This window comes from Anas acuta, chromosome 16 (genome assembly GCF_963932015.1).
Source record: "Anas acuta chromosome 16, bAnaAcu1.1, whole genome shotgun sequence".
Lineage (NCBI taxonomy): Eukaryota > Metazoa > Chordata > Aves > Anseriformes > Anatidae > Anas > Anas acuta.
This window is the reverse complement of record NC_088994.1, coordinates 13,503,401-13,527,001: the sequence shown is the minus strand read 5'-3', so window position 1 is coordinate 13,527,001 and position 23,601 is coordinate 13,503,401. Positions and strand designations below refer to the sequence as shown.

The 23,601-nt window shown below is 55.8% G+C and overlaps 1 protein-coding gene across 2 annotated transcripts; it reads left to right on the top strand.

Annotated features, from left to right (window-relative positions):
* RBBP8NL (RBBP8 N-terminal like) lies at window positions 1-18,608 on the top strand. 2 transcript variants are annotated; one of them, XM_068700819.1, is made up of 14 exons: window positions 1-219; window positions 7,142-7,300; window positions 8,319-8,361; window positions 8,915-9,010; window positions 9,328-9,440; window positions 9,755-9,827; window positions 11,055-11,221; window positions 11,384-11,466; window positions 12,727-12,890; window positions 13,418-14,240; window positions 14,578-14,686; window positions 16,145-16,206; window positions 16,538-16,664; window positions 17,594-18,608. In XM_068700819.1, exons 2-14 carry the CDS (start codon window positions 7,234-7,236, stop codon window positions 17,710-17,712), a joined length of 2,046 nt encoding a protein of 681 aa, XP_068556920.1. In that variant the 5' UTR covers window positions 1-219; window positions 7,142-7,233; the 3' UTR covers window positions 17,713-18,608. The 2 variants fall into 2 exon arrangements, with proteins under 2 accessions (XP_068556920.1, XP_068556919.1); XM_068700818.1 differs by having other exon boundaries at window positions 17,591-18,608.
* The last annotated feature ends 4,993 nt before the right edge of the window (window positions 18,609-23,601 follow it).

The following is a 23,601-nucleotide window of genomic DNA, read 5'->3' as shown; positions in this document are numbered from 1 at the left end:
AGCTCCGGCCGCGCTCTGCCTCCTTTCTGCTGCCGGGGCAAAGAATCGCAAACCAGCAGAGCCAGTCGGACTGCAAAGAAAAAATTATGGCTTATTGTCTGTGCGAGTTCACCCACACTGCTCACTTCTGCCGCCCGGGTCCCAGGTGACCGTCCCGATCCCGGCTTAGCTGAGCCACAGGAGTCGAGGGAGAGACACCCCAGAGGCAGTCCCCCCGCTGTGAGTACGGTGCCCGCACCGATTTTTATCTGTCCCTTGGCACCCGACGCACGGAGCTGGGGAGGGAGCCGGGGGGGCTGTGCTTGGAGAAATGCCCTAAAACCGCAGAGCGTTGGTTGGGGCAGCGCTGTCACTTGGTGCCGGCAGCAGAGCCTGGTCCTGCTGCCATCCGAGGGGCAGTGGCATGGCTTTTTGCTTCTTTTCTGTCCCCTCTTTGGGCTCGTGGAAGTGATTTGGGTTTTCCTCACAGGCGGGGAGCTGCAGGCGTGCAGCAGAGCGGCGGCTCTGGAGCTGCAGGGAGCAGGCGGATGGGTCGGTGGGGAGCAGGGCTGACCCTGCCCAGCACCACTGGGCTCACCTCGCCAGCAAAACCTTCTCCTCTGGCCTCTCCATCTGGGCAGGAAGGGCGGTGGGAAGTCGCTGGGATTTGAAATGCAAAGAACTAATGGTATCCAGCTCGTGCTCGGGATGAGTGCAATATCTGCACGAGCGTCAGGGCAGGTTACGGTGTCGGGGTGTGTGCCTGCAGTCGGGAGTCCAGTCACGTTTGGATTTAAAGAGCAGGGACTGGAGGCTTTCTCTGAGCAAATATCCGGGGCTGTGACAAAGCCACGTCCTCGGTCACACCGGGACAAGCCGCAGGAGCACAGGGGGTGGTGGCAGTGCCTGTCCTGGGCAGGTGGCACCGCTGCCCTGGGTGTCAGCACCCAGCTCCTGGGGCATCGCCCTGTTTCACCCCTTCCAAGCAGCATCTCACGCTGGGCTGCACCTAACCACGTGCACTCAGCAGCAGATAGCTCCCAGTGGGGTTGTCAGGCTCCCTTCCCATCCCTGTTTTCCCACCCCAAATTGACCACATCTCTATAGCCAGGGCTACGGAGCAGCCCACAGACTGCTCTCCCCTCCCTTAAATCCAGGCTGAAGGATGTGATGGGGGGACGAGGGGGGGACTGTGTCTGCACACATTGCTTTTGCTGCTGATTTTGCTGCTGGGATTGTCCAACGATGCAGAAAGCCCTGAAAATGCTCTCAGGGGAGCCAAGCACACATCCTCGCGTGTGCTCTGGTGGAGGGCACAGGACACTAGCACGTGGTGCTGTTTCAAAAGCCTGGGCAGCAAAGTGTCCCCATCAGCAATGTGTCACCAAGCATTTGGGACAAACAGATGCCTCAGCCCATAAAAATGCCTGGCTGAGGCTGTCCTGCTGGGATGGCACCGTGCGGGGCAGAGCCGTGGTGCCACAACAGGGCTAAGCCCAGACAGAGCAGAGCTCCTTGCAGAGCCCTGGAGAGGATCAAGCACCCCTTTATCTTCAGATGCAGCAGCCAGGGGAGAAAGCGTGGCTTTGAGCAAGCCTAAGAACAGCAAAAGAGAATATCTGGGCATGCAAAATATTTCCCAAAGACGGCATCTTCCCCTGCACTTTGCCCCCGATGCGCTCAGCAGCGGCGAGGGAGCACAAGTCCCAGCTAGCCTGCACACTGCGCCGCGGCGGGGGCTGGGGCAGGAGCTGCCCGGCTCTGCTGCAAAGCTGCCTGCAGCTGGGGGCTGCGGTACGGGGCAAGGAAGGCACAGCCAGGTGGGTTTTTTCCTCCAAATCTGAGGTGTTGGGCTCTTGACCTCCCTTAGACCTCCCACCTGTTTTGCCGTGAGCTGCAGGAATTCCTGCAGGATGGAGGTTTAGGGGAATTAGTCCTTGGCATCTCTCATCAAAGCTTCTCCAGGACTTCTGGAGGCAGGTCCTTTATTTCTGCCACCCATCCCCACGAGCGTGCTCCTGTACCACTCTCAGTGATGGGAACCTGGCTCCCACACCTGGCCAGGAGCAGAAAGCATCCACCCTTCCTGCTCTGCTTCTGCTCGGCCTGAGGAGACCCCGTCTGCATGACAGCTGAAATCCTCTTGTTGCTGAAATTGCCCAAAAGGAGCCTTTAAAGCAGAGAAACAAAATCCTGAGATTTCTTCATTGTTGCTTTGGGAGAGCCGTGAGGAATGTGCAGGGAAACCCAAGGCGTGAGCTCTTACCCAACACCAGAGCATTGAGCGCAGCTCACCTGGAGCAGATCCCTGCAAACAAAAGGGTCCTTTGCAGCCCCCTGGCTGCCCCTCACCCCAAATCAGACACCAAATCCCCCATCTGAGCATCCCCATCAGCAGGGGACCTGGGTTTAATACAGGGGTTTAATATAGCTCCTGGGGAGGAGAAGCACCGCAGCTCTCTCGCCCCCAGCCAAGTGCAACCAGCACCCAGTATGGTCCTGCGGGACTGAAGGTTTATTATAAATAGCACCAAAGAGAAAAGCTGATTCAATTAAGGACTTCATTATCTGCGTCGTATCCAGGGGAGAGAGATTTATTCTTTTCATTTGCTTTAGATTGGCTGAGGATGGCCGTGCACACTGTGCCACAGCAGGGACAGAGGTGCCAGTTTATGTGAGCATGGTTATGATGGATTTTCACACCCCTCGCCCCATACGAGACCTGCTTGCTCGTGCAGGACCGCAGATGCCCACAGCAGCTGGTTTCCAGCAGCTGGCCCAGCAGAGGAGAGCCCCTGAGGTGTCCCGGTGCTGCTGCAGCCCTGCTCAGCCCCCAGGAGGGCGAGAGCAACCCAGGAGCTTTGAGAGATAAAATCCAGGAGCTTTGCGGGATAAAACCCAGGGCAGAAACAGGCTCCCCGTCCACCAGGAGCAGCATGGGCTCCAGGGCATGTTGCTCTCGAGGTTTTCTTCCATCAAGGAGGGGAGAGCAGGACCAAAGTGCTACGATGCATGCAGCGTAATGGGGCCGTGGGCTGACTCCATCGCTCCTCAGCTCCCCAGGGCAGCTCCTGCCTGTTCCCACTAGCTTTTTTTGGGGAAGGGGGAGGCCAAGGGAGCGCTGGGTGCTCTGGGTGCTTTGGGCTGGGAGGAGGCAGCTGCGCCTCTGCTCCCGACAGAGCCTTGAGCTATTCCCTGAGCCTCACCGCTTCTCAATTAAAACACCTGAAAAACGCGATAATGCTTCATTACCCACTTCCCAGAGCATTTTGAGGTGTTAATTAAGCAATGTTTATAGAAGCTGTGGTTATCCCGAGATGCACAGGCAGATAAGTGACTATTTTCATTCATACTCTCAGCCCTCGTGCAGGCACACAGCCCTGCCCTCACTCCCCGTGCATCCACCCAAAGCCCACCGTGCCCCGGGCAGCATCACAGCATGGCCAGAGGGTCCAAATGTGCCCCCCCCAATTTGGGGAACAGGACGGAAATTTGCTGCTAAGCCTCATTGAAGGAGCTGCTGATGGCAGGGACAGGGGAGCAGGAGGGCAAAGCCCCCTTCCCAGCTGGGGAAGGTGCAAGGATAGATCCTATAAATGCCTGCCTCAATCCCATAAATGCTCACCCCCTATATTAAATCCTAAGTCCAGTTCCTGGGTATGTTCACGTACTGGGGGCTGGAGGGGAGGCTGCAGCCTCGTGGCCCAGCTGGGGCTCAGGATGGCCTGGGAGCCAGCATCCCCAGCCAGCACCCCAAGCTAAAAACTGGTGCAGGTGGCCTGCCCAGCTTCACCGAGGATTTTCGGGTTGTGCGAGGCGGAGGTGAGAGCTGAAGTTGTTCCTCCTGTCCCTCCTGTCGGGGGGGTTGCAATATGCCAGCCCCCACCCTGCAGCCACACACACAGCCGGTATGCAGAGAGCAAGTGCTCGGTGGGACAGCCCGTGCCACGCTCATCGGCTGTACAAAGAAATCGATGCCAGCAGAAATAACCCCCCCCCCAAACCTGCCAAGCACACAATTCATCAGCAAAGCAGATCGGCTTCACGCCGGCCTGCAAAATACTCCTGGCACTGCAGATTTTCCATGAGTGATCAGGCAGCTTTTCGGAGTATAAATTCAATTTATGCTTCTAAAATTAGACCAGGATCATAGCGGGGTAGCCAACAGAAGAAAGTTTGGGTAGCGAGAGCGGGGCTGCCCTGCAGACGCACGGCGAAAGGCACAGTGCATAAACCCAACGTGAAGCTGAACCACTGCTGATGGGGAAATATCTGATTGTAAAGCCATTAAGCTCAGCTGATCCGACAGTGTCAGAACTTCAGAGTCCCGAATTTATTTTTTTATAATGACTTAAGCTCATTTAGCTAATGAGCTGCTAATGGGAAGGACATGGTGCTGAGGGTAGGGATGCGAGCACCGCCGGCTGTGCCAGGGATGCGAAGGGGAGGACGGGGACCTGGGAACATCAGGCAGCACTTCCCAAGCCCGTCCCTTCCCAAACCCCATGGCAGGGGATAGGAAACACCCTCCCCGTGGCTCTCCCTCCCCAAGCAAGAGGAAAGAAGGCATGAGGAGAACAAGGGAGTGAAGCTATCGCTGGCCCTGGGGCTTTTTCCAAAGTGGCCAGATTTAGGGGCTGGTGGGGGAGCTCCCCAACACTGGGGCTGTGTGTGCAGAGGGCACCCGTCACCATGAAATATGCCCAGCCCCATGACAGGGCTGCATCCAGCGCCGCCGGGTATATATTAACAGTGACAGCTCGGGAAAGGGCTCGGGGCTGTAAATGAAACCCCTGTCTCGGGGTCTCTGTGCTCTGGTCTTCATCAATAAATCTGCCTCAATAAATCCTCCCTAGCAGGGAGGAGGAGCAGGGGGTTGCGGCTTCGCGCCTTGGCTGGTGCACACAGGGCAAGAAGGGAGCACATCAAAACTGCTGAGAGCCCGGGCTGTCTGCAGGGCTGCTCTGCCAGGGCAAAAGGATGGATCCTGGGCACAGAGATGTGGGGGCTGATGCTCCCCAACATCTCCTTGTAACTGTGGGTGTGCACAGACCAGACACCCAAAGCCCTCTCCAGGTCCTCCCCAGTCCCACGTTCATGTCCCCTGTGCAGACAGGGACAGATGCTGGCAGCTCAAAAAGCACCAAAATTTGCAAGAGCTTTCCCATGCAAAGGCCCAGGACCAAACCCCCAGGCAGGTCGTGCATCCCCTGCTGACTCAGGGGTGCTGAGAAGATCAGGACAAGGAGTCCCAGCCTCTCTCCAGCCACAGCTGCAGCTGTGCGCGGGGAGCAGAGCTGCTGCCCACACCCCAGCCAAAATTACAGCCCCGGATCCTGACCTGCCAGGCTCTGCCCACGGCGCTGAGTCACTGCAGCTGCTCGCGGCACTGCTGGGAGGGCTCTGCCCCATGGCCCATGGGGACCTGGCCCCATATCCTGCCTGTCCCCAGCTCCCACCACCACCAAGCCCAGCTCTGTCTGCCAGGCTGCAGGCTGGAACGAGGCAAAATGGGACATGGCCCTCCTGGGACATCCCAGCTGCATCCCAAAATGTCCCCGTGTGCTGCTCGAGATGCCAGCAGGATGGGGAAGGTGACACCGGGACAGGGCAGTGCTAGGGACGGCAGCGTGGGCAGGGGCTGATCCAGCACCAGGGAGAGCCTACGGGAGCCCACACTCCCTTGGTGGCTTTGCTTCCAGGTGCAAAACCTTCCCACTTGCAGTGCTGGTAACGAGTGCCTGAGCACTTCAAAGCCTGCCCAGCCAGCACGCAGGGTTGCAGCCCTAAGAGGCAGTGGAAAATCTCAGCACCTGCCCCTCGCCCCAGGCAGCACCCAATTCAGGACTCAGCAATCCCCAGAAGCTGCCAGCCACACCGAGGGAACTCTCTTTAACATCTTTTTGTCGGGGTTTTTTTGGGGAGATGAGCCGGCTGTAATTTCACCTGGCTCGTTATTAAGCTATGGTTCTTGAGGTTGAGCAGGAGAGATCGCTTCCCAATCCCATTTCACGGCGGCTGATCCCGAGCCAGCCTGTTAGCTGTGCGAGCCGCAACAAGCCACGCTGCGCTCCGGAGCGCGCTGCGGGCTGGGAGGGAGCACCCAGCCCTGGGAAAGGCAGCTTTGTGCCCAGGGAAGGGGGAGCAAAGCTGTTTGGGGTTTCTTTCTTCCCCAAAACAGCAAAATCTCTGGTCTATTTGTACAAGATTTGCTTAAAAGCCAAGGCAAGTTGCTCAGGTCAGTGTTCAAGGAGCCGGGTTTGCAGCGGAGCCCTGATGCGCCCCGGCTCTTTTTGGGTCACCGTCTCACCGAGCCGAGCGTGGGGAGAGCACGCAAGCCGAGCTTGCTGCTTGTTCTCGCCGGCGCGTGCCTCATTTCTTTTTAAAATCAGACCCTTTAGGGGAAAGTTTCTTCTTCCAGCTCTGCATGCCCACATCTTGCATATGCAGGCGATCAGGCACACCTCTGCTCTGCATGCAGATAAAGGCGTGCGGGTGCCGGCAGGGAAGGGGAGCGTGCGGCGGCTGCGAGGCTCTCCCCGTGCCACTGTGGGGCTACAAAACTCCAGTCCTGACAGCTCCACTCCAGCCCATCACCTCTGAGATGCAGAGGGGCAGATTTCTCCCCATTAATATCCACGTGGCTTAAGTGGCTTTGTCGGGAAGGGGATTAATGGCCATGATTCAGCTGCCCGGCGCGATGTTTCATGGGTTTGCACAGCTCCCACGTGGCGATGCTGAAGGCTCCCACGGGGATGTCCCTCTTCTTGTGGTGCAGCTCATGTGGTCACCAGGCGTGCAAGGCTTTGCTGGCACACCCCGAGGGTGCTCCCTGGGTGCCCAGGTTGCACACCCCTCCTGCCCAAATGCAGGGTGAGAGCCCTCCGCGATGCCCTGCAGCGATGCCACTTTCCAAGCCATCGCCCTTCTGCTTTGTCTGTGCTCCCAGCCCTGGGCTGGTGCAGGGTGGGCAGCTCTGAGAGTCCTCCTCCTGGCGAGCATGCTACTTTTGTTGCATGTAGGGGTTAGCAAATTATTTTGCTTTCTGCAGTTGGGCAGGTATTTCTTTGTCCTGTTTCTAAGGCTTTGCAAAACACCATATACACTATATATACATATAAATATATATTATTTTTTTTAATGGACACTTTTTCTGTTCTAGGCTAAAATCTGAATAATTTAAAAGAGAAGGGCATCCTTATACTGGAAGGAAGCAATTCCAAGACAGCCTGGGAGCACGGCACCGCCCTGAACATGACCACGGACACTTTTGCAGAGTTCCTGAACAAGCTCAAGGAAATTCATGAGAAAGAAGTTCAAGGTAGGGCAACGTGAGAAGTCTTTTTATAAACTGGCCAAGGTCCATGGTCTGTGACAAAGGTGACTTGCCGGTGTGATGGTGGTGATGCTGTTCCCACCCACGTTCTCCAAAAGTGCTGGGAAAACACCTGGACGAAAGCAGACTTCAGAGAAGGTTGAAGAAGGGTGCAAGCAGTGAGGAATACATGTGCTGGGTGTCTTCTCCGAGGCCACAGGGCTGGGGTATGGCTTGGATACTAAGGGATCAGAGGGAAAGGGGAAAGATGCAATAATCCGTGAGGCAGAAGTAGCCAGGGTTGGAAGCTCTGTTACAGAAAACCTTGGAGTAAGGCTGGATAGTTTATTCCTCTAGGGAGTTTCCCGGTCATACATCACTGAAATAAGAACCACTGGGTTAAGCAAACAAATGCCAAATCCAATTGTTTTCCTATTAAAATAATTCCCACTATCAGCGTTATGAACAAAACAACAGCATTTTTGAACAATTCTGGCTTACGAATTCATTCTTGTCTTGTGTAATCTCAGGCCATGTGAGAGTTAGAGGAAACCATTGAGCAATCCAAACCACATGTTTACATCTATTTTGCATAAAATGGATCTGACAGAATGTACCGTCTGCTGATCCATCACCAAAAGCCATTCTTGTTGAGCTGTAAATATTCTCCAAGTTGCTTTGCAGCCCTGACAGCCATAAAACACTGCCCACCTGGGAGATGCCTGGCGTGGCTGAAATAACTGGAAACAAAACTGAAGCAGACTTCTCAGGGGTGGAGGGGAAACACAAACTCATTAAACAGTGGAAATCCAAAATGTGCTCCCATTCTGCACAGCTTTTCCAGTTACATCAAACCGTGCTGCCCTGTAGCACAGGCGTCAGCCTTTCTCAGGAATAAGGTTTGGAAGCAGTGAGGTTCCTACCAGATGAGACACCCTCCTGAACCTAGGTCGTTGCCTTTTGTGTCCGAGCTGCCAAGGAATCTGCACTAATCACCCTTCTCTGTCTCTGTTAATTCTTGCAGGGCTGCAGACCAAGCTAACGGAGCTGACGACGGAGAAGTGCCGGTGAGCAGTGCCCAACCCCACAGTGCCCACGTCCCGGCGTGGTGCAGGGCCAGGTCACGCTGCTCGGTTAAACACCTCCCAGGCACTTCTGTGTCTTGTTGAGGTGCCCGCCAAGGCCACAAGCCCCAGGGAAGAGGTTCTTTATTTTAGAGAGCACCGTTTGGTTTTTGGGCTCCACCAGATTTAGGCATTTTGGTGCCTTTCGCCATGCAGGTCCCCAGCAGGGGCAGCTGGGGCTCCCACCTGCCTGCCCATGGGCACCATGAGAAGTTATATTAATTCCTGGGAATTCATTCATTAATTACAGTGTTTCCTGGGAAGCAACAAAATGGGACAAAGCAAGCTGCTGACTCCCAAGGGCAGCACCTGGGCTGTTCCCTGGGCTCCGGCTCCAACATATTTGTTTTCTGCCCATGTAAAAGCACTTTGAGCTACAGCAGCGTGAGCAGTGCACTCAGAGCAGAAACCTGTCCCATTGACTGGGTGACGATAAATCCCCAGGTCTGGGGAGAAGCCTGGTAACCCCCTTTTCTTGGGTCTTCTCTCACATTAGTGATGCCCAGAGAATCGAAGAGCTATTTGCTAAAAACCACCAATTGAGGGAACAACAGAAGGTCCTCAAAGAAAATGTCAAAGTGCTAGAAAACAGGTAAGCCTTAACTTTCAGCTAAGCACTGCTCGGTGGCAGTGAGTGCGCTCTCCTAGAGGCACAGCCTGGGTTTTGGTGCCTCCCAAAAGCGGGCTGTAGCACTTGAGCAGCTTCTCTGCCACTTGGCGGGCTGGCACAGGGGAGCTTCCCCAAACCGAGGGGTGGTGGGGAGGTGGAAGCACGGGGCTGCGTGAGTGCTGACAATTTTGCTCACATGTCTCGTGACGGGTTGGGTGTGCACCCTTCTGCACGTGTGTGGTGCTCGTTTCCCACGGGGATGTGTGGTAACACGCTCCCGGCCATGGCTTTTCATCCAGGCTGCGAGCAGGTCTCTGCGACAGATGCATGGTCACCCAGGAGCTGGCGAAAAAGAAGCAGAACGAGTACGAGACCTCCCACTTCCAGAGCCTCCAGCACATCTTCATCCTCAGTAGGTACCAAGATCTGCTGTAAGCTTGGCTGTGGCTGGCTGGGTCTTTGCTCAGGTAGTGCCTCTCTTGGATATTTGCATGGGAGCCACTCCAATACCTGCGCACTCAGGAGGTGTTTGGTGATGGGGAGGAGGGAGGGAGTGATGGAAGAGTGGAGGTATTGAGAAATCAGATCTGGAAACCACACAAGAAGCAGCGGAGCTGGGGGTGGCAGCCCTCTGTATCTGCAATAAAATGAGAGATAAGGAATGGGGGCTGCAGCCCTGCTCCGTGCAGCACCCAAAATAGCAGTTCTCCTCTTGTCTCTTTGCAGCTAATGAAATGAGCCGCCTGAAGGAGGAGAATAAAACTCTCAAGGAAGAACTGAAGAGGCTCCAGAGCCTGGAGTAAGTGCTCTTCTGGGTGTCATTCGTGATGTGCAGCGCTGGTATTGCAGAGGCTTTCCTGCCACTGAGCAGGGCTGTGTCTGGGTGAGCCCAGGTCTTTAGCACCTAATTCCCATGGATTCCCATAGAAGCCAAGACAGCAAAATACCTGTCATGCTGCAAGTCCTCACTGAACTTTGCTCATTCCCTTCTTCACATGGATCCAAGGACTGAGCCTTTGGGGAACTCAGGTACCCCCAGGGGGAACTGGGGATGGGAAGTAAAGCCCTGGGCTGCTCGCCTTGGCCACAGACCTCACCCTGGGATTTCAGAGCTCCCAGAAAAGCATCCACGGGCAGCAAGATGAGTTTCATGCAGGAGGCAGAGCTGCATGTATGGGACCACAAGGGGCTGCAGGAGAGAGGAGCTGCTCCAGCAGGCTGGTGTCCCAGCATAGCCCTGTGCAACCCGTCGGGCAGGCCAATAAATACAAACCTGCTCGTTCCTCTAGGTTTAAAGTCCGGGGGAATTAGCACGGAGGGATTAGTTTAGAAATGTGTTGTCTTTGGAGCTCAGAAGCATGACCTGCTCAAAGAGAAGCTCTCACTTCTACACCCTGATGCTTTTCAAGGCCTGGGGAGTTTCGGAGCTGCCGATCCGGTTGGGTTTGCTGAGAGCCAAGCGTGCCAGCTCTGCTTTTCCTGCCAGCTTCTGCCTTCCTTTGCACAGGAAGGTTTTCACCCAAACACCCATGTCTTGGCACAAAGTCCAACCAGGACTTGATCCATGCCATGGGTGTAGGACTCAGACTCACAGCGGCTCCCTCCTGGGGACCGAGAGCATCAGCTCCACCAGCTCCAAATGCTGACAGCCCCAAACCCCGAATCCACCCCTACGCCAGGCTGAAAGCCCAGGCGGGGACGTACGGGTTCTCACACAGCTCTTGCAACAGCCACGGCTGGCTTTTGGCTTACCCAACGCTGCGGCTTCCCGCGACGTTACCCACGGCCAGGTGGGGAAATCAGACCTTGAGCTGTCGCGCTGGCTCCGTCCCATGCTGCAGACTGCAGCCGAGCCAGTGATAAGCTGAAAGGGAAGGAGGCTGAGGAGCCGGTATAACCACATTGTGTATAGATATGTATATTTATACATCAGGTTCTGTAGCTCAGAGCTGCCAGCACAGTGGCTCTCAACCTGGAGATTTCCTTCTTCTGTCCCTTCTCATTCCTTTGTGTCCCCTCTCCGCAGGGACAGGACCAAATGCCCAGGAGCCGTCCCCAGAGAGAGCAGCTCCGCGCCCAGCTCTCCCTTGGCCTTACTGTCCCCAGCGAGCAGGAACACCAGCAGCGAGAGAGGGGCTCACAGGGCAGCAGAGGACACCCACCACGATGTGCCAGGGCTCGAGCTGGGTGAAGGTGGGTGCTGCTGTCTCCCATTGCCTCTCGAGGTGTTTGCAGCCTTGGTGCCAAGCACACATGCAGCAGAGGGTCCCTGCATTCACATGCTGGCTTGAGGCAGAAGGAAATTGTGGCTCTGTGGGACCATCACAGTGGGTGGCTGTGTCTTTTTTTTTGCAGAAAAGCCTGCAGGACAGAGAAGCTCTCCAAGCAGTAGGATTTCCCCAAGCACTGTCCTCCAGGAGGCCAGCCTTGCAGAAATGGTGAGTGACGGAGGGAGCCTGACGTCCTCAGGTCTTCCCTCCACTACGGTGGTCATCTGTACAGGATCAAGAGGGGTATAAGGTGATAGAGAAGGAGTAGGAGGCATTTAGGGGGTAAAACAAATAGCCAGAATTGGGCAGCACACTCTTGCCATGGCCAAGTAGGGAACCTACCCAATGCCAGGTGCAGAAATCGCCACTACCTACAAGCAAAGCATTTAGGGTTTGGCGTAGGCTCCTGTTTCCCATGGTGAGAGCACACCTCTTTGGTTTGCTCCCATATTTACCCTCCAAGACAATGCACTCAGCATCCCCGAGTCCTCTGCCCATCACGCTGGTTCCTCTCTTGCTAGGGAAACCTCTGGTCACAAGGAGATCACGCTGACCCACCTTTCAGGGCAGCTTATCCTCAGCTGTAGTCAGGAACGAGAGGCTGGAGCTCTGTGAATGATGGAAAAGCCTGGAGAGCATGTGAAACGTGGAGGGTTTGGGTATGGAGTACAAACACACCACAGCAGCCCTGCCCGAGAGCATCACAGATGTCTCTCCATCTGCAGCATCATGAATATGGGTATTTTCGGAGGGGCTGGCATGCATTGATGTCAGCCTGCCGTGCCTTTGAAGCACAGCGTGTGTCAGCCGAGGGGTGCCGAGCGATAGGAAGATGTTGGGCACCGGGGGATGAGGCTGCAGGACCTGGAGCCCTGCTCCTCGCCATGGGAACCCGAGCCCACATCCACACCCACACGGATGCTTTTGTTTTGGCAAGGGCTTTGCTTACCCGAATGCCACAATAAAACTGAGAGAGCAGGTGAAGTGGGGTTTTGGTAAGGCCGCGGGCAGGCTGCGAGGATAATTAATGGGGATCGCAGGAAGGCTCGGTGACATCTCTGGGTAGGCAGGGAGAAATCAAGTCAGAACATGTGGTGAGCCCTCCACGGCAGGAGATGCAGATCACGATGTCCTGGCGTAACAGCTGGGGCTCTGCTGGAAATGCACCCAGCAAATAAGGAACAAAGCTTGGGTCCTGCTAGGGAGCACAAAGGGGAAACCCAGCAACGTTACAGGTCAGCTGGTGGCTGGAATTGTACCAGATCATTTCTTAGCACCTCTGGGGTGGAGACGTGTAAAAGCTGATGGCAAGATGTTATTTCTACGGAGCACCCAGGAGTAGTTTGTGCTCACGCTGGCACAGATCTGGGTAGCACCCGGAGCCCTGCTGTGTGCTGCTGAACAGCTCACCCTCAGCTCCCTCCGCAGGCATCCCAGAGGATCTCCAACCAGCTGCACGGGACCATCGCCTTGGTGAGACCCGGCTCCAGACCGTGCCTCCTGGAGAAAAGTCCTTCGGGGGCAGCAGTGTCCCCCCCGGCAAGAAAAACCCCTCTGCCACCGGAGAGGGAGCGCAGCCCCAGCCTGGAGCCGTGAGTCCCCCACTCAGGGCTGGTGGTGGGCAGGCACAGATCCTTGCCCCTGTCCCTTTTGGGGGGCTGGTATTCACCCACCTTCTTCTGCAGACATCCTGCAATGCCCACAGCCCCAGGGAAGAGGGGTTGGGGGGGGGTCTCCCAGTTTACACCAGCAACAATGACCGGAATCCAGCCCGACCAGCCCGGGCTCCTTCATCTTCAGACAGCCCCAGCGGGTGCCGGTCCCGCCTGCCCTCCCTGCTGCTCCTTATCTATTCTAATGGGCTCTTCTGCAGGGCTCAGCACCTCCCAGGGCTTCTCCTCCCCAGGATTGTAGGGTGTAGAGGGCTAAGCAAAGCCAGCATGGACCAAGCAGCCCGTTGGGGGGTACCTGTGGTGGGGCCCTTGCCAAAAAATAAGTGATAGCCAGGACTTGGCTTGCATGGGCAGGCTCATGCACCACACTCTGAGAGTCTCCCAGCGGTGATTAGGGGATTGTTCCTCTGTCCTGGAGTGATTTCCTTTATCCCCGTTTCTTTTAGCTATTTAACTGCAGCCAAGCCAGACTCACCCAAGCTTGCCTCGTCTTATGAAACCCTAAAACTGACCGCCCGGAAAGAGCAGCTCTGCCTCCTCAACAGGCACTTCTCCCTGCACCAGCTGGGGCTGCCGGGCAACTGCGCCCCGGCCGACAGGGACGGCAGCTTCCCCGGCCACCTGCTCAGGGCCAAAGACAGCGAGGGCAGGATGAGGCCCCCCGACGACTGGGATGACCGTGCTGCCCTGCTCAAACTCCCCGCCGCCGTGGTGTACATGAGGGACCAGCACCTGGAGGGGAAGCTGCACCTCCTCAAGCACCGGGAGCGGCTGCAGCATCTCCTCCTGCATCAGCGGCAGCAAAGCCAACGGGCCAGGGCGGAGAGCGACCCGAAATCCGCGCCCGAGGAGCGGCCCCTGTCCCCGTGGCCGAGCATCATGGGGGGGTGCAAGGAGGAGAGGTCCTTTCTGGAGGATGCTGTGGATGGGAAGGAGGAGAAGGAGCTCTGGCTGAGCCGGGATGGCTCTGAGCAGCGAGAAAAGGCAGAGGCGGGAAGGGACTATGGTGTGGACGTACCTCTGGACCTGTCGGATGCTGGTCGTGGCAGGGAAACGGGCTGGAGGGACTGTAGGGAGCCACGGGAGGCTGGCAGCCCACGGCCGAGCCCCAGGGGCAGCCCCATGCACATCCCCTGTGGACGGCATGGGGCAGAACGAGATGGTTCACGTCCCCCCAGCAGCTGGCCCAGCACTGCCCGGGCACCGCTGGCAGAGCAGCACGGTGCTGCCAAGGAGGAGGAGGAGGAGGAGCAGGAGGAAGAAGCTATGGTGAGTACCAGGCGGGTTGGCAACTCCCGTGGCTCCTTCCCTGCTGTTGGGAGCCCAGTGCTCGGTGTCAGCATCATTACACCCACCGGTAATGTCCCATTCTGAAATGGCCTGGGAATAGGTGGCTCTGGCACGCGTTTGCCGATGGGGTTTTCCACCTGGCTCAGCAGAAAGGCACACAGCAGCCTTTCTCCCTCCACACCAGCTGGTTCTCATCCCTGCATTTGTTACCATCATCACAGAGGGGCCAGGGACAGCCCTTTTCTCCCGCCTGTGGAGGCAGCATTTCTATAGCTAGGGCACCTGCAGGCATTTATGGGATTTCTGCCCTTTACAGCTCGCTCTCTCCCGGACGCATCCTACAAGCAAGCCAACACCGAGCGACCCAGAGGCCCTCGCAGAGCCCAGGGTGAGACTGGCTGCCAGTGCACACATGGGAGAACCAGGTAAGGAGCCCCAGGCAAGCGTGACATCTGAGAAGGCGAGAGCCAAAGGCACATTCTGCACCGCGTGGAGGCATCCTACAGCAGGGAACAGCCTGTGCTGGTTGTTGCAACCACCTGCAGTCCCTGCAGCCCACAGCGGGTGTTAACCAGCATGGGAGACCCTCCCAGGGGACCGGGTGCTCCTGGTTCCCAACTCTTTTTGACCCTCAGGGAACTTGGGGTTTCACCCTGAGCACGGAGGGAGGGATGCTGCAACCCACAGCAGGCAGGACAGGGAGCACTCTCCCCTTTTCCATTCTCCATCCCCAATAAAAACCCTTTCCATCCCCAAACTGAGCAGTGACCCCAGCCCGAGCTGTTTCCTCCTTGCTGACCACGGTGGGGCAGGGGGGCAGTTTTACCCCCTTGGTGGGAGGCAGCAGCCATGCGGAGCGCAGCAGGAGGCACGTCGGCTGGGACCTGCGCCCTACCGGCCCTACAGGCTCGGCCAGAAAGTTGAGCTCGCCTGGATTAGTTGGTCTGGGCGTGTCGGAGTGGTTTGGGAACACTCTCCAGAGCGGGATTTTGCACGGTGGAAAAAAAAAAAAAAAAAAAAAAGGAGGGGGGGGAGTCCTTGGTGATTTACATGTTAGGGAGATATCATCATGGCAGAAGAATTTCAGCTGATTACATTCTGGGTGTGGGAAAATGCAGGACTTTCTTCAGCCCGCACCTGAAGGTTGACACAAAGCCCAGGAAACAATGCTCTGATACTTCTGCACTTTTCAGTGAACCTTAGCCCCCGGAAGGATGGTGTGAGGATGGGGTCAGGCTACCGGGGCTCTTGGGGTGCCTGAGAGGGGGCACCGATGTCCCCCTGGGCAGGGGCAGGAGGGAGGCTGCCCAGCCTGCAGCCCCCCTGCCAGGAGCAGGCTTAGGGCAAGAAGTGATGGGGTGCTCGGGGTATCGGGCAGGGGACAGGACACAGCTCCATCCCCAGCCCTGCCGGCATGCTGTGGGGCTGGCTGGCATGTGGGGTGTGCAGACGGGGTGCTGCCAGGTCCCTGGCTGGTCCCGTGCAGAGGCTGGATGTGTGCCCAGTGTGTGCAGGGATGTGCTGGGGCTGTGTGGCCTCAGGGAACCTGTGCAGCAAAAAAAAAAAACTCTTTTGCTGGGCAGGGAAGTGACTCCACCACCTCTCCTCCCAGTGCTCCTTGGCGCATGTTCCCCAGCAGGAGCCACCAGCCAGCTTTGGCATCTTCCATGTGGTCTTTTCTGGCTCTTTCATACCCAAACACATCTCACCGCCCGTGTCTCAAGTGGGAAGGAGAAGTCTGGGATTTTAAATGCCACACGTCTTCATGTTTTGAGGTGTCCTGAATGGAAACACCCAGTAACAACAAGCCAGTGGCTCTGTATCATGCCCGTCAGCTTGCCAGCCCCAGGCCAGCCAAAACCCTTCCTTTCATGTCTCCACAGATGACGACGATGCTGAGTCCGGGCAGCAGGAATCCGATGAGGCAGACACGACGGACAGCGAGGTTGGTTTGCTCTCCCAGCCCCTTGGCTTCGGCTGCCTGGGCCTGGCAGTGCCTTCAGACCAGGGATTCCTGTTCTGAGAGGCACCAGGAGGTGCAGGACAGGTTGTCCCTGCCCGGCTCCCTGCGGGAGGTGGTGGCTCTTCCTCCACCCCATGCCAAGCCCCATTTCCACAGTCACCCAGCTGGTTGCTGAGGGGTGGCGATGTCACTCTTTCCAGATAGGTTTCAGCACTTGTCACAACTCTGTGGCTGTGGTCACAAAGGTCCTTGGCTGTTAGCGCCCTGGAAATCGGGGCAGTTTGTAGGCTGACTGCTCGTCTGCTCGGTGCAGGTGGCTGCCCCCTGTGAGCACGATGTCCTGCAAGAAGCCCAGGCTGAAGGGAAATACTTTTGCACCAAAGACAGAGCTCACGCGCTACAGAAGAAGAGAAAAAGAGGACAGGATCCCTGGACAAAAGGTAGGGAGAAGGCATTCCTCTTGCCATCAGCTCAGGGCTACAACCTCAACCGCTTCCTGAGGGGCAAACCCAAGGGCACCATGATGAAAAAATGCCACGCTGCACACAGATTTTGACCAAGATGACACAGCAGTCGTTCGGTTCCCTGAAATAAACCACACAGGTCGGCTCTGCAGCCAGAGGAGCCCCTGCTAATGGTTAGCCAGGGGCAGGGTGGGCAGGAGAGCGCCCCGGAGCACCTAAGCTAACAGGTCTAAGTCCCCCGTGTTTGCTTAGCTGCTCAGGGAGGAGCCGATCGGAGAAGGCCAAATTCCCAGCAACGAGTTGTTGACACTCGGAGAAAGGTTTCTGCCAGCCCTGTTGATTTTCCAGTGCGGCCATGGAGGCTTTCCCTGGCTGACAAAGGAATGTGTCTTGCCCACGCTTCCTACAGGTGAATAAGCAGAAAACGGCTCCTGATAAGGGCAAGGATAAGCCAGCGTGGCTGTCAAAGCCTTAAATATTGCCCTGTCAGAAATATCCTGCTCCTAGCCCTCTTTGCACCCTCAGTAAAGAAAGGGCAGTGTTGAGCAAATTAAAGATATGTTGAGGCATAAAAGGGCCTTGTCTGATGGGCCATCACTGCCCCTCGCTCCGTGCCCAGCCCTCGGGGGGTGGCTGCCAGCTCTGTGAGCCCCACGGCAGCTGGGGGAGAGGATTTACTTGGCAATCTGAGAGGATTGGAGCAATGGGGAGGAAAATGGGCCTGTGCCCCCAGGGCAGGCAGGCACCGGCTCCTGTGAGCCCTCCAGGACTGAATGGGGACGTTCAGGGTTTTCTCTTCATCTACTTTTTTGCTGAGTTTTGCTTCCTCCTGTGCAGTCCCTGTTTTGGGACTAGGCCGCAGTGACCTCTGCGGTTAACTCCTATCATTATCTTGCTATTAGCAGGATCTAAGAAGTCAATGAGAGGGAGAAAGAAAGTCAAAGCTGAACAGGGCTCAGCGGGGATCACCGAGGAGCCGGAGAACTGCTCGGCTGCCCGCCACGACGCCTCCGAGGAGAGCTAAGAGTAGGACAAGGAGCAGCACAGGAGCTGCAGGCCGAAGGAGAAGGCTCAGAGACCTCGGCATCCCTCCCGCGCTCCTGCCTGATGTGCCAGGAATGAGGGAACTCAGCGGGGCTCTGGAACGAGCAGAGCACCCCAAAAGCCTTCACTCAGCGCCCCAGGAGAGGCTCGACGAGGAAGAGGGGTGCGGGTGAGATTGGGAGCAGCCAGGTGGCTGTGGTGGGGCAGCACGCCCCGTGCCCCCCAGCCCTGTGCCCCACTGCTGGTGCCAGGAGGGGGAGATGCTGCTGGAGCCCTGGGCCAGGGCCAAATCCTCCTTGGGATTTTGTGCCAGGAGAACAGAGCTTCCAGACCCCAAACCCTGAAGGATAGCTCCCTGGTGGCTGCCCAGAGCCTGAGCACCACAGGGTCCTGCTGTCCCAATGCATGAACCCACATCGATTAAATCCCTACCCAGGTTTCGTACAAGTCTGCATCCTTTCTGAACAGCAGAACGCCGACGGCTTTCCTTTCTAGTTTGTGGGGAGCAGGCACAAGGGCTGGGCAGGAGGGACACGTCCCCAGAGAGGGAAGGGAGAAGAGCAGGAAAAGGGCAACCTGTGTCCCTGCAAGAGCCGGGTGGTTGAGTCCCAGCTGCGGCTCAGCAGAGCCCTGGCTCAGCAGCTCGCCCTGACCTTGGCAGTGCTGCCAGGAGCTTGTTTTCACGTGGATCACTCGTTCTTAAGCAATTTTTCTGATGCGTTAAGCATGGGCAAATTGTCCTTCAGCATCAATGAGTGGGGCTGCTCGTGCTCTGTGGCCCAGGATGGGACAAGAAGAGCAGCGGTGAGCATTGCTGCAGCCACAGCATCACACCAGGGGCCAGGGCTGCTCACAGCTCACGTGCAGAGAGCAGAGCCGAAATGGAGGTGGAGGTGCCGGAGACAGCATCTGCCCTGCCCGGTGTTTTTCCACAGCCGTTTCCTTTAGCAGCCATCGCTCCTGATTAAACGTGGGTTTGTTTTTAGCAGAGTACAATAACGTTGATAAATAAATAAATAAATAAATATTTAAAAAAAAAAAAAAAAAAAAAAGGAAGAAAAAAAAAGTGGGGGGAAGGAAAAATAAATAAAATTAAAAAAAAAAAAAGAAAAAAAAGAAAAAAGAAAAAAAAAAAGAAAAAAAAAGAAAAAGAAAAAGGAAAAAAAAATAATAATAAAGGAGGGGAGCAGGGCCGCGGTCGGGCAGCGCCGCCTGCTGGGCACAGCCGGGCCGTGCTGCTCCCAGCGATCCCCAAACTTGCCCCTGGCTGCCAGGGGTTGTCCCCTGGGTCTGCCCAGCCCGAAGCAGGGGTTTTCTGGGTTCATCTGTCCCTTTGAGTGCCACTTGCCTGCCTGGGGTCCCCAGAGCAGGGGATGAGGGGACCAGGGCAGCAGGGATGCGGGTGTGAGACCCCATCCCACTGCTGGCCCAACCAACCTGTAACTGCCTCCCCAAAGCCGAGGAGTTTTGTAGGGTTTAGGGCTTGCAGAGCTCCGTGCCGGGCAGCGTTTGCCCAGGGGTGCTGCTGGTGGCTGTGGTTTTGGGGTGCTGGGGGTGCCCAGCAGCTCAGGCACCAGGGATGGAGCAGTGAGGATGATTTTTTTTTTTTCTGAACCAAGCAGCATCCAAGCAAGTTGTTGAAGGGAAATAAAGCTTTGTGCACTACTCTTATCCAGCCCCTGGCATGCTGGTACCCACCACCAGCATGCTGCAGACACGTGGATAACTGCTGAAGTCCATTAATTCTTGTACTTACGCCTGCCAGTCTCTCGTTCGTATAATTCCCGCTAGATAAATGCATATATTGATTTAGTGAGCTACAGACAGTCTGAGGCTTGAACTGTTCTGCCATAAGGAAGGAACCCGAGCTCTCCACGGCTCCTCTGAGCCTCACAGGGCTTCCAGCTGCGGGTGCAGCTCTGCTCCGGGCAGTGCATTGCAGGAGCAAGTGGGCAGCGCTCAGCCTGGGGGCAGATCCTGCCTCCCCCAGAGCACAGCGCTCCTTTGTGGCTCTCCGGAGTTGTGTTAAGGACTCCGAGGGACATCTGTGCCCAAGACAAAGTGATCTGTGCTTTTCAGAGTTTAAATGTTTTGTTCCCACACTTACATTTAGCGCAGGGCAGCCTTGTGCAGGGGTCTCCAAAAAGCCACTGAAATTACCCTTGGTAGTACGGCCCATAGTGCATAAAGCAGCAGAGAAGCTGTCCCAGGAACAGATCGGTCCTTCCAGAAGGCTGGCAGCTCACGTGTGTTTTGTTTAGGCAGGTTGTAGCTCTGATCTCATCCATGCAAAAGTGTAGGCAGGGTGCTGGGCCCATGAGCTGGCTTCCCACAGTACCGGGTTCGGAGCACAGCTGGGTTTCTCTCTGCTCAGGGGCTGGAATCTGAAAGAGCGGCCACGTAAGTAGCGCTGTTCACTCTTAGCCCATCAAAAATAGCATGACTGGCTGCCTTACTGCCTGTCATGCAAAACAGTTCCAATTACAGACCATCACAAGTCTTCTGCTTGCTGTTCTTGAGCATTTGTATATGCTGAATCATTCCTACGGCAGCGATGGCTGCTCCCAGCTTGCAGCCCCAGGGACTGCACACCGAGCCCCTCATCCTCGGCACATCAGCCTCCCCCTACCCCAGCAGTGAAGCGACATTTTCAGCCACTGGTTTGTAAGACGGAGTAAGAAATAAGTTTGTGCAAGCCTAGATGTGAATATAAATCTCCACCTTGGAAAAAATAAAAAAATAAAAATAAAAAAAATTGCCGCCACACAAAGGTTCCTCTGTTGCACTTGTAACTGAGATGCTGCTGTGCAGGGAAGCAGGAAGTCAAACGAGCTGCAAGCGAGAGGGGACGTGGCTGCTGAAATGCAGGAACTAAAAGCACCAAAAATAGAGAAATGCATGCTTAGATCCTCCCCTTTCCCTTACGTTCTTATTCAGTGGTATTTTTACAGTAGGTGTTTTGAAGGTGCCTTATGCCATGCCCTCTTCCCGAGCCACCTTCTCTGTACCAAAATCCTCTTAAATGAGAGCTGGTCAGTGCATAATGCCCATGTATAGTGCTGGCTTTGGAAACACAGCTTCACTCAACACTTCACTGCAGGAAAACTCATTCCAGGCATTACTGAAGTCTTGCTTAAGTCCTGTTTCGGGGATTTGAGTGGGATGGGCATTTTGTGTCGGTCCTTCCCAAGGTCGGCTGCACCCTGCGTGTGGGGAAGAGGCAGCTGCAACGCAGGCAGCCCTCGTGTGCAGGGATATGGGCAACTGGAGAGCAAGACTTTAAGTTTTTGGGATGATTGCAGATGAATTGTAGGAGGCTGTGAAGCAATGGGAAGGTTTTGCAAGTGCAGCACGCAGTGGTGGTTCTTGGAAGGGAGAGATTTGGGGAATTGCTTTGCTGCTGGCCTTTATCTGGAGCAGAGGTTTCTTGCAGGGCTTTTTGAGCCAAAATAAGTGCACGATCCCCCTGCATCCCTCAGGCATCATGGCCTCCCACTCTCCTTTGAGAATTGTCATCAAGCCTTTGGGAGACCCGCAGCGCTGGCAGGGCTGTGCTGCACCCCCTGCTCCCTCCAAACCACTGCTGTGTGTGCTGACCGGCAGCAGGGCCTCTCCAGAAAACACCTCACAAGATCCTCCCGTGAAGGTTATTGATCTATTAATATCGCCTTGAAGTGCAGCTCTCGTGCCACGTGGTTTGGGAGAGGGTTTGATTCATTCATCCACCAGCCCTCAAGTAAGCACCACACACATTTGTCACGCAGCGAGCGCCCAGCCCTCCCTGGTGCAGAGCCACGCGATTAAATCAATCAGCTCCATATTTTTTAAATACTTCGTGTCACGCAGGAAAGCCTGAGTCATTGCCCAAGGCATGCTGTTATCAGCAGAGGTCTGTTGGTAATGTTTCCCTCCCGGGGCTCAGTATGTTGGTAGGCTGCAACTGGAAATCTGCAGCGACAGAAGAGGATTGCATCACTCGCCACGGGCACTGGGAATCGGGGGGACACGGCCACACTGCTGCAGATGATGCCAGGAGAAACCAGGGCTCCCAGCTGGAGCTGGCTGTAGCCAGAATAAAACCTCTGCAGGTCACAGGGCTGATGTACTGGTGGGGCCAACAGCTCGGGTCAGATGTGGCTGGCAGGTGTGGGGTGCAGGAGGGGAGTCGAGGGAGATGGATGAGCCAGTGAGGAGTGGTCTGAAACACACCTGAGTGGGGTTGGGAAAGGCTTTCCTAATTTCTCACATATGTAACATGTAGGGAAATGTGCCCCCTGCAAATTTCTGAGATGTAATAAATAGGAGGGGCTAGATAAGCTCAGGGGAATGCACAGTCCCCAATGTGGTGCCTGGCTTTGGGATGGATGTGGTGGGTGTCACGGTTCACCCCAAAGAGCACTGGGCATCCTGGGCCTGATGATTTAAGGAGAGGATTTGGTAAGGATGAACTGCGATGGGGTTCTTGGGACATGGAGGGGATGGTAAATTCTTGAGCACAGAGCTCTTACGTGTCACCCTGCCAGGAAGACTGCAGGTAAAATTCACTGGGGGAACCTGCCCATTTTTTGTGTGTTTTGCTCTGTACAGCAGCAGGCGGAGGCGTTGGGTGGGCACTCTGTGTCACCGTGCAGCCATCACCGCCCAGCTTCTGTGCCAAGAAGCACGGGGAGCTCCCAGAGGCCACATTTCTCCTGCCCATTGTCCCTCTGGGCTTGGGTTCAGCATAAGGAAAGTCCTGAGCTGACGGCCTCACCGGGGCTGCTGGAAGGCTGAGATTTAGGGGCGCAGGGAGTGCTGCTCTAACCACAAGAAATCAGAAAGCATTTCAATGACTGCTGGGAGAATTATTTGTGGTTTTGAACCATGCTCCCATGTGCTCGGGCTTTCAGACAAAAGCCACATTTTTCACTCCATTTCCCTTTTCCTGGGACAGATGGCAAAGCAGGGAGGAGCTGGCAGGAGACACCTGAGCACAGGGCATGGAGCAGCACGGGATGGCAGGAGGAGAGCACGGCACCCAGGCTGGAGAATTTGTACAGAAAGTCCTCGGGCTTTGTCTCCATACCAGCACTTCCTCCAACTGGTTCCCAGACTAAATATATTCATGACCTGCTTATCTTTGCTTGAGTTTGGGCCATGATTTTTGCAAAAATCTAACACCCAGCCCACATATGTACTCGAAATGCTGTCTCATATCAGATGCTTAGACCAAATCCTGCAATTCTTGCACGTAGGAAGAAATCTCCCAGTGACTTTGGTGACCCTATTCCCCATATAATATTGCAATAAGGGCTGGTAGGCTTGGCCCACTCCAGACCAGCTCCTGCCTTCCCAGCCATGTACCCACACAGTCCAGCTGTTAGTCCAGCAGCAGAATGAGGTGAGTTACGTCCTGGAGATTCAAAGCAGTGCTTTACATCCCTGCAGTAATCCTGCTGTAAATCCAAAACCGCCTGCCTTCACGTTTGTCCTGGGGCTCTGCAGAGGTTAAGATTGAAGCATGCTCCAGCTGAGAACTTCCAAAATAGCATCATGGGGTTTGCATCACCAGCAAGTTTGGTCATGGCACAGCTCTGGCTTCCTCTGTCCCCCTGCCACGGTGCTTCCCTCGCTGCAGGAAGCAGTGCAGGAGGAAAGGTTGCTCTGGGTTGCACCCAGCCCCTGCCCTTGGTGGCTGTGCTGCTGACGTGCCACCCATCCGTTTCGGCAGCGGATTCCTTGAAACACAGCACCGTGCCCACTACAGTCTCACACCGTGAGCTCGTACGCTTGTCAGAGGGAGATGAAAGCTCCCCAACACTAACAGCAGCAACACTCAGACCTCCAAATTCAGCTTTGAAGATAGCAGCCCACAAAGCTACGGAGGCTG

What these genes read in the sequence shown, in the direction of transcription:
- RBBP8NL (XM_068700818.1), top strand. Translation starts at nt 7,234, where the DNA reads ATGACCACGGACACTTTTGCAGAGTTCCTGAACAAGCTCAAGGAAATT. An exon ending in AGGCCAGCCTTGCAGAAATG is followed by an intron (nt 11,467 to 12,726) that starts GTGAGTGACGGA and finishes CTCCCTCCGCAG; the next exon opens with GCATCCCAGAGGATCTCCAA. An exon ending in TGCACACATGGGAGAACCAG is followed by an intron (nt 14,687 to 16,144) that starts GTAAGGAGCCCC and finishes ATGTCTCCACAG; the next exon opens with ATGACGACGATGCTGAGTCC.